Consider the following 10,504-nt stretch of genomic DNA (forward strand, 5'->3'; position numbering starts at 1 on the left):
CTATAAAATGACCATAAACCAGTCCTGTCAGTTTATTAGTCTGCTGATTTCTTGCTTTATGCAGTGCAGCTACATACCAAAGCAAAAAACTGTAATGACATATTTCTGAAGGAGTGATGATTAAAGTTAAAAAAGAAATTCTATCCTTGTCCCCTTTCTCCTTAATGCACATTATCTGATGGTATCTTTACTCAGACTACTAACATAGCTTGTTTCTTTTACACCTAATATAAATCATAATACGAGTCCCTTTTTGACTTGTAAATTTACATATTTTTGGTTTCAATAGGATGGATTACTGCTTTTTTGCTCTAAAAGGCTATAAAATTAAGGGATTTGGAAGAGAACTAAAACAATGTTTGGTTTTATTTGGAGTCTTACCCAAATGGGGACACCAATTTGGCTCAGTGGGTGGAGCATGTGATTCTTGATCTCAGGGTCATGAGTTCAAGCCCCACGTTGGGTGTAGAGATTACTTTAAAAAAAAAAAAAAAAAGGTTGGAGTCTTAGCCATATAAAGTTTTTATTTTATTTTTTATTTATTTATTTTTGAGAGAGAAAGCACAAACAGGAAGGGGCAGAGAGAGGGAGACACAGAATCTGAAATAGGCTCCAGGTTCTGAGCTGTCAGCACAGAGCCCGATGAGGGGCCCGAATGCCCGCACTGGAGATCATGACCTGAGCCGAAGTCAAAGGTGTAAACAGCTGAGCCACCCAGGCACCTCCATATAAAGTTATTTATTTATTTTTTTATTTTTTTTAATTATTGTCAAGTTAGCTAAACATACAGTGTATACACTATGCTCTTGGTTTTGGGGATATATTCCCATGATTCATCACTTCACATACAAAACGCATTGCTCATCCCAATAAGTGCCCTCCTCAATGCCCATCACCCGTTTTCCCCTCTCCTCCATACACCACCCCCCCATCAACCCTCAGTTTGTTTTCTGTATTTAAGAGTCTCTTACAGTTTGTAGAAATAATCTCTTTAGACTTTGTTCTACGGAAGGCTAAGTATATGTGTATGTGTTTCTACCTAGGGGATAAGGATTCCATGAAAAAGCTAAATATTTTCTACCAGACTGATTACCTGTTCTTTTTCTAGAAACCTGTGGATTTTTGTATCTAAGTTTACGGAGTTTGATGCAAGAAAATTACATAAGTTATATAAGCATGCTATTAAAAAACGGCAGGAATCTCAGGTAAATTGATGCATCATATTTTTCCTTTAATTTATGTTATTAAAACTGAGACATTCTTTCTTGTAGAAGAATTCAATTAATAAATGTAGGAGGAATAAAGGAAATACAGAATCACTGTCAGACCACAATAAAAGTTGCTGCAGGTAGATGTTCTGAAGGAAGCTAAAATTAGTGGCTGAGAAAATAAGATATTGGCATAGTCTAAAAGTATCTCATCTAAGATGTTTATTAATTACAAAGAGAAAAATAATGACTTTATAGAAGAGAAATCTGGTTACACCACCTTAAATGGTGAAGGGTAACATCAGCTAAAATAAGACCTATCAACATCATGAACCATCAGTATAGTGTGCTAATAAGAAAGGTAGATCACTTCTGTGGAATTCTTGGCAAAAATGTATTACCTTAATTTGATCATGTGAAAATACCAGACAAACTCCAATTGAGAGAGGTATTCTACAAAATAACTGTCTTACATTTCAAAAGTGTCAAGGTCATTGAAGACAAAAAAACGTAAAAAGCTATTCATTAGATTAGAGGAAACTAAGAAGATAAGAAAACCCAATGTAATATGGAGTTCCAGATTGGATCCTGGAACAGAAAAGGGATCTTAGTGGAAAAATGTTAAAAATTTGAACACAGTTTCTAGTTCATTTCATAGTATTGTGCCAGTGTTAACACTTAGTTTTGATTACCATACTGTGGTGTTATGTGAGATGTTAACATTAGGAAAAGCTGGGTAAACAGCATATGGGAACTTTACTGTTTTTGCAGCTTTTCTGTAACTCTAAAATTATTTCAAGGTCGAATTTTTTAAGAAAGACAGTCTATGTTTAAAAAAAAAATCTGCAAGTGATGCATTTATACATGTGTATGAGAACTTCTTTCAGCATCAGGATTTCCATTTTGGGGTGTTTTTTCTTTTTCCTATTTTGTAAGGGTATTTGAAGCCACTTAAAAGATTCTTACATATGTGCATTTATTTTAGCAAAATAATGACCAGAACAGCAGCCTGAATGCTCAAGTAATTAGAAATCCAGGTAAGTGTTACTAATTGTTTTAGAAAGTAAATTTAAAAACTGTTTTCCTCTTTCAGGTTTGTTTTAGATGACACATACTCAGGTTTTAGTATTGAATCTTTTATCTTAAACAATAACTTTAGCTTATTAACCTTTCCATAAATCAACCTTTTTTGCCAGTTTCAAGAAATGATAGAATAATTGTTAAAATGAATGTATTTTTAAACAATATTTAGAATATAATGTATTCTGTCTGTGCAAGAGTCACAAAAGTATAGTCTGAGAAGGAAATGGTCTCCAAATTGTTTCAGTTGTGGTTTTTCACACTTCAGAATACAATAACCCTTTATAAGACTTAGCTCTGCCTTTATAGACCGGTTCTAAAGTCTTTAACAGTATTTGGCAACTGATTTTGTTTATCTGGATTTGAAATAAGAGTTCTTATAATCTAGCAGCAAAGTTATTTTTGTTTACCATGTGTTTTTTTTAAGTCATTAACAAAAGCTGTACTCTTTTATCTAACAGATGTGGAAAGATTAAAAGAGAATACAAATCACGATGATAGCAGCAGGGACAGTTATTCATCTGATAGACACTTATCTCAGTATCATGATCATCATAAAGACCGACATCAGGGAGATTCTTACAAAAAGAGTGACTCTAGGAAAAGACCCTATTCTTCCTTTAGTAATGGTAAAGATCATCGTGACTGGGATCATTACAAGCAAGAAAGCAGGTAAACTGGATGGTTTTGCAGTTTTGCTTATTTGTGTCCTTCTCTTTTTGACCTTTATGTACTCTATTTGACCTTGCCAGCCAATTCATTATTCAGGTAATCAGAACAGATCTTATGTGAAATTAAGGTGTTTGTTTACAAATTAAAAAAAAAAAACTGATATAGAGTACTTTTTGTTAGTATTAAGAACTGAATTTCTCCAAAAATTTTTTTAGTTATAAAGTGTGCAGTAAGAGATGAAAGTATAGGGAGTTCTGTATAAGTCATAGGATTCATTTTTGTTGGTTTTAGAGGATATTGGCTCAAATACTCTTCAAAATACAGTAACAGAGTAAAATTAAAGCTTGATGGAATATGACTGAAATTTGATGGGCAGAATTCTGTGTTCCATTCCACTAAAAAACTCCTAGGGGAAAAATTAATTTATGTGAAAACACCGTACTGAGGATAAACTTAATCATGGCAGTCTGGGGTAGTCCTGAAATCAGGAAGTTTTCTCTGTTTAGTATTGTTTTGTTGTTTTTTGAAGCCTTTAAGTAGTTAAACAATCTGAATATAACAACAGAATACATTTTATTTCATAAAGGAGTATTTTCATCAGTTAGTTATAATTAAAAGTAAAAGAAAAAACTGAGAAGAAAAAAAGATCAGAAATAGAGGAATTAGATTTTCTTCACATTTTAGTTGTGCTTACTGCAATCATTTCTTCTCTATGATAGAAGTGCTGTCACATAATAAGTATCAATTGTAGAATGGCTCTTATAATTAGAAAAAGGGCACAAAATGCAAAGCCCTGTTTGTAGCAGTAAATATTTATAATTTCACAGACTTACAGAACATAATTCATATTTTTTTTGTAACAAGGACTTTTCCCCAACCAGTGAAAGTTCTCTTCTACAAATTAGTTCATAGACTGAATTTTAGAGGTTTTTATTTTTTCTGCTTAGAGTTTCATAAAAGGCTCTGATTTCAAGGGTATTCTATATCATTATCCTAACCCCCACTTCCAGATAATTAAGATGCATTAAGACAAATGTCCCATAGAATAAAAATTAACAATCAGTTGAAAAATGGGCATGTGAGCTAATTGAAATAAGTTAGAGAAAGACAAATAGCATAAAATTTCACTTGTATCTGGAATAAAAAACAAACAAAAACAGTGGACAAACAGAAAAGCAAAAAAGACTCATAAAGACAAGAGAACAAACTGGTGGTTGCCAGGAGGGAGGGGAATGGAGTCAGGGAGATGGGTGAAATAGGTACAGGAGATTAAGAGGTACAGATTTTCAGTTATAAAATAAGTCATGGGGATATAAAGTACAGCTTAGTAATATTGTAATAACTTTGTATGGTGACAGATGGTAACTATACACTTACCCTGGTGAGCATTTCATGATGTATATAATTTCATATCACTGTGTTGTACCCCTGAAACTAATATACTGCATGTCCATTATAGTTTAATTAAAAATAAAATTATATTAAGTAAATAATTAAAAATGGGCATGTAAAATTAGATGGTATCTGAGGTTCTCTGTATGGTTCACTTTAGTTTTGTGAATTGAATGATTTTTCCACAGAGGCATGCAGAGACAGGTCCAGTGACTTAAGCTCACTGAGGAGGTCTTGTTGTGAAACACAGAGCTTCTATACAATTTAAAAGGATGCCTTAAAGTATTTTTCTGTTTTATTTTTTTAATATTTTTTCTATTTGGAAACATTTAATTTCCATCATTAATTTAATCCCTAATTTCTCTTTCATTAGGTATTATAGTGATAGAGAGAAACACAGAAAACTGGATGATCACAGGAGTAGAGATCACAGGTCAAATTTGGAAGGAAGTTTAAAGGACAGATCTCATTCTGATCATCGTTCTCATTCAGACCATCGGTTGCATTCAGACCATCGGGCAAGTTCTGAATATACACACCATAAATCTTCCAGGGATTATAGGTATCACTCAGATTGGCAGATGGACCACAGAGCTTCCAGTAGTGGCCCCAGATCACCACTAGATCAGAGGTCTCCTTATGGCTCCAGATCTCCATTTGAACACTCAGTTGAACACAAAAGTACACCTGAGCATACCTGGAGTAGTCGGAAAACATAACAAAAACTGATACTTTTTGTCTTTCTGGACTTTTCTTTTAGCCATATATCATAAACCAACACAGTAATTGCCTTACATGACTTGAAAGATATAAACAGATCTTCTATCAGTAGCAGTATTGTTACTTCTTTCCAGGATGCAAGGTCTATTATCCCAACAGAAGAGAAAATATTTTTATATTTAAGGTTTATGCTGCACTGTACTACAAATACTGTAGTACTTTTTTTTTTTTCTTTTTTAAAGAAATGGAAAATGTTTACTATTACAGGGACCTCAACACTGCCCTTCCATATAGGCTGGATAAAACTGTTTTTAAGTCAGTGATTTTAGACTGACCTCCATTTAAATTATGTTTGTATATGAACTTTACTCTGACCTGTGATCATGTTTCAGGAAGGAATGAAAGAGAGTTCTTTTCTTAATAAAGAAAAAACACTCAAGGACTTTGTTCACTTTCCAAAGCTACTTGTTTACATTGTACACTGCGACCACCTTGCCGCTTTTCATCACAAGCTTGAATATTTAAATTCTGTACTTATATCTGTAAAATAGCCAGGAATTTCCTGTTTGTGATCTGTTATTATGCCTTTTTACACATACACACACACGGCTGTAAATTATTGTAAATGGATTAAATGAGCTTTCCTTACTTCCTTTCCCTGCTCAGGCTTTTTTTGACTGTTCCTTTCCCTACCAACTCAGGCCTTCTTATCATTTAAAAAAAATTATCAGTGTAATAACACTTTTTAATGATTTGTCTTGATGGAATCATTGTTTAGAATGTAAAAAATGGGGAAAGGGGCCACTTAATTCCATTAGTCTCTTTTTATATTGACTATTTTATTAGATAAATGTTATTTCTTTCATTTTTTCTTTTTTAGTAAATATTGTGTTTGTAGTAACAAAATAGTGAGATAATATGTAAAATCTAAACTGCATGCTCTGGAAACATTTTTTTCAGATGCATTTGGTTTAAAAGGGTAGGTGTATGAACACTTTTCAGAATCCAAAATGGCCAAAAGTTATTGTAAAATCCATTTGTTTTCCCTTTTCATGTGGGCAATAATGTCAAATGTGCTATGCAGCCAGGTAACATTTTAGATAAACTTGATTGACTTTTAATATAAACTGTTACAATGCACACTGATTGTATATAAAAACCTTATATATGACAAATTAAATTTAAGAAAAAGGATATGTGGGCTCCTGTAATTTTCTGCTGCATTCTTACTCGCTCAAGCACTTAATTTTTTTTTTTTTTTTTTTTTTAAAGTAGTAACGTTTAGCTACCAGGCAAAAGGTATTTTGGTAAGCAGTTGAATATTAAGTGTGTGGCACTACAAAACTAAGTCTATTTTGAAGACTATATGAATCTATGAAGTAAAATTAGATCATAGAAATCTTTGTTGGTTTCCTGCAGATTTTATTTCAGAATGCCTTATATTTATTCACAGATTTTTATTTTGTTATATTCAGTGGGGATTTTTGAACATGTGACATGAACATGTGACACATTCTTGGATGTGCGCTGTGATGTAACAAATTTGAATCTTAACTTTGACAAATATAAGTATATTGGTATATGCCTATAATAGTCTTTAAAGTGTCCCATGTTGATAAACTGTGGGAATAATCTACAGAAATTTGTCCATAGATGGATGTATTTTTTTTAAACATTTTAATTTTCTCCATTAAAGTCTAAAATTTTATGTGAACAAAGCTTTCCTTTTTTTTTTTTTTTTTTTTTTTTTTTTTTTTTTTTTTGGTGATCCCTCTTTTAGTTACCTGAAGAACAATAATCTGTTTTTTCCTGGTATATCAAATAACATAGGAACACTAACTCAATTTTTAAATGTCAATTTATAATTAAATTTAAAAGTGATAAAACATAGTGCCGGTACACATTTTTAAGCTTTTCCACTTTTTCCACATTTAATGTAAATGATTATTCCACAAGATAGCATTTAACACAACAAGATAATGCTTAACGAAGTTATAATATTGACATAGTAAAAAGATCAGGGTTGCATTTTTAATTCATCACTTTGTAGCTGGGATATTTGCATTATATTCTATTATACAAAATATCATAGAAGAACAATATTACATTTTTTGAGGCAATGGAATGGGCTCTTTCTTAACAATGCCATATTTAGTTGAATATATCAATCACCTAATTAGCTGAGTTGAATGGAAAACCTAAAACTGTATGTAACATTAATTGATGGAAAATATGTTCATTATTTGTAAAAAGTCAGCAATCATGTAGAAGAGGAACAAGCCATAAACTTACTAAGACACAATGGAGAAGAACATTGGTACATAGATATAACAGGGAACATTCTCTATAAAATATGCTTAAATTTTGTCTATTACATGCTCATTCTGCTTTGCTATTTATATCCATTTGTGTTTAAATTTTTAAGGGTGAGAGATTATGCATAGTACTGTACCAATTAACCCTCCACTTTAATAATATACAATAAATGATTTCTTATTAAAAGCAATGGCCTGTTTGCTTATAAAGAAAGTATTCTTCAGGGTATGTTAGAAAATAATTTTAGACTGGAAAGCTGTGGAAAACTGGAGTGTGAATGATTTGTTCACTAATTTCAGAGTGAGTGGCTTAATAAAACTGAAATTTTTATAGAAGTTGCATAAGACATGGTAGATTACAAATACAATAATTTCTGTAATTCATTTTTGTAGTTAAATTATGAAAGGGTTGTATAGATACACTGATTTCATTTTCTTGAGATTTATCAAGACTATACAGTGGTATAAATGGCATAATTCCTATCTTCGTTACTCTGTTTCTGACTAGACAATGATCTTTAAGCCATAAATAATAATGTAGGTTTATAGTTGTGATATTTCTTGTCAAGGGCTGTGGTGATTTGAAAGGGGGAGGGGGTTGGAAAAGCAACTAGTTTTTAAATACGGGCTTCATTTAGACTTACCTTGCTTCGTCTGAAATTTTAATGTGAACTCGTAAATGTGGCTTAATTATTAAAATTTTGAGTAGTTCATTACTTAGCAAATAATGGAATAATATTTTTAAATGTTTCTAAATTGATATCTAACATTAATATAAACAACTATCAAACCCATTGCTTAAGTTTAAGACTCGATTTAAAAGTATAGATAAAACTATTACATATGTTGCACCTTATGCAAGATTTATGAGCATGTTTAAGGGGAGGCAACTAGGTGCAAGTACAACAAAAATATCTTGACAATGTCAGAATTTCTGTGTTAAAATTCTCATCTTCTCATTTTAGACATTTAAAACAATTCAATTGAAATTATATTTTCTCCTGACAATGACTGTAGTGAGTAATTTTATAGATTCTTTATGCTAATATTTTTTCTTTTTTTTTTTTTTTTTTTCCTCCAAGAACCTAATAGACTGATTTTATTAGGAAATCTTTGGATTCTTTTATAAAGAAAGACCTAAGGATAGGGATATTAGCTAAGTTAAAGAATGAAAGATGAGATTACTTGGTAAAGTAGGATTAAAAAATACTTTCCAAACTGTTTCCAAGTATCTATACAAATTCTTCAATGGATCTTTATGTGCCACATTTTCTATCCTAAAAGGCTATTGCCATCTTGGCCTTCAGTTAAAAAACAAAAACAAAACTGGGGTGCCTGAGTGGCTCAGTCAGTCAAGCATCAGACTTTGGCTCAGGTCATGGTCTCATAGTTCTTGTGTTTGAGCCCCACATCAGCTTCTATGCTGTCAGCGTGGAGCCTGCTTAGGATCCTCTGTCTGCCCTGTCTCTGCCCCTCCCCTGTTCCTGCATGTACTCTCGCTCCCCAAAACAAATAAACATTACAAAAACATAACCAACCTTTATTTGAAACAAGATTGGTAGTTCAAACTGAAAAATGAGTAAGATGCTTTTAATTCTATGTCCCAGTCTACATTTGAGTCTGGATCTAAATATTAAGTTGAAAAGGTATAAATAGCCTCAAAACAAAACCTGAGCTCATAATGCTTCTGTTAAATGAGCTAGGATGATTGCATTGATGTGTTGATTTACATTATCTGGCAGAAATGGGAATTGCATTTTAATTTCATTACTGTAGGCTACTATTAGGTTTCCAGTCTGTAGATGAGCTGTGGAATTAACCTGGCACTCATTGTTTTTTCCTGTTACTACCTTTCAAAACTTTGCTTTGTCTCTGTTCTTCAATTTCACTCTGCTGAGTCTAGGTGTGGTTTTATTTATTTATTTTTGTTCAAGTCTTGTCCCTTGACCAGTTCTTTCTATTTTCTGGAAACCTGGTATCACTATCACAATATTTTTGATTTCTGTCCTCTGTCTTAACAACTTTACTATTTTTCCTTCTCTTTCCATTTCTCTGCTTGGTCTCTTCAGCTTCAGCCATTCCCCTGAACTCGTCTCCACTTAGATATCTAATAGGTATCTACTCTTTTTCTTTATTTTTACTCATTTTAGAGAGCAGGAGCAAGGGAGTGGGTCAGAGGGAAATAGAATCTTAAGCAGACTCCAGGCTAAGCCCTACTGGGGCTTGATCCCACACACCTGGGATCATGACCTGAGCCTAAATCAAGAGTCGGATGCTCAACCAACTGAGCCACGCAGATGCCCCTAATAGATATCTACCATTAAAATACAGAAAACCAGACTCTTCCCCACCAATGACATTAAAAAAAAAAAAAAAAAAAAACTGGCAGGGTGCCTGGGTGGCTCAGTTGGTTGGGCGTCTTACTTTGATTAGGTCACGATCTCATGTCTTGTGAGTTTGAGCGCTGTGTCAGGCTTGGTGCTGACAGCTCAGAGCCTGGAGCCTGCTTCCAATTCTGTGTCTCCCTCTCTCTGCTCCTCTTATGCTTGCGCTCTCTTTCTCTAAAATAAACATTAAAAAAAATTTTTTTAAGAACTGCCAGTGTTCCATAATTTTTGATAAGGGAGTAAACTCAGCATTCACAACTTTTATAATCTATGGTGCTTTATCCCTGTTTTTTTTCTATTTTTTCTGCCTCACTCACACTACCCTCTTATAATGCACCAAAGAATACATATGGATCTTTGTTTCGCTGTTTCCTCTGTCAAGAAAGCCTTTATCCCTGATTTGTACAAAGCTTGTTCCCTCACTTGAATGAGTCCCATCAAGTCTCTAAACTGGTAAACATGCCCCTACCATTTTTGTATCCCTTATCTTGCTTTTTCTTCTAGCACTCACTATTACTTGACTTCATTTTTTTTTTTGATTTGTCATTCCCTCCTTACTAACATGTAAGTTTCATTAGGGGAGGGACCTTATCTTGTTCACCACTGTATCCCCTAGCACTTTAAACAGTGTCTCAACATATCAATTGTATTTTTTTCCATTATTTTGGTTCTTTCCCAGAAATGCTATGTCCCATAAGTGGCCAGCATTATTAAACTTTTTGTCTTTCCA

The 10,504-nt window shown here is 33.0% G+C and overlaps 1 protein-coding gene across 2 annotated transcripts in view; it reads left to right on the forward strand.

The window, feature by feature from the left end:
• The window catches only part of CHD1 (chromodomain helicase DNA binding protein 1), a 75,230-nt gene extending 68,964 nt beyond the window's left edge, over window positions 1-6,266 (forward strand). For both annotated transcript variants that reach the window (XM_053907184.1, XM_019450627.2), the window contains 4 exons: window positions 1,109-1,205; window positions 2,194-2,245; window positions 2,750-2,960; window positions 4,726-6,266. In XM_053907184.1, the coding sequence (XP_053763159.1) occupies window positions 1,109-1,205; window positions 2,194-2,245; window positions 2,750-2,960; window positions 4,726-5,071 (706 nt within the window). In that variant the 3' untranslated portion in view covers window positions 5,072-6,266. The remainder of the gene's footprint in view (window positions 1-1,108; window positions 1,206-2,193; window positions 2,246-2,749; window positions 2,961-4,725) is intronic.
• The last annotated feature ends 4,238 nt before the right edge of the window (window positions 6,267-10,504 follow it).

This window comes from Panthera pardus, unplaced genomic scaffold, assembly GCF_024362965.1.
Source record: "Panthera pardus isolate Hobbes unplaced genomic scaffold, ASM2436296v1 HiC_scaffold_2, whole genome shotgun sequence".
In the NCBI taxonomy this organism is placed as follows: domain Eukaryota; kingdom Metazoa; phylum Chordata; class Mammalia; order Carnivora; family Felidae; genus Panthera; species Panthera pardus.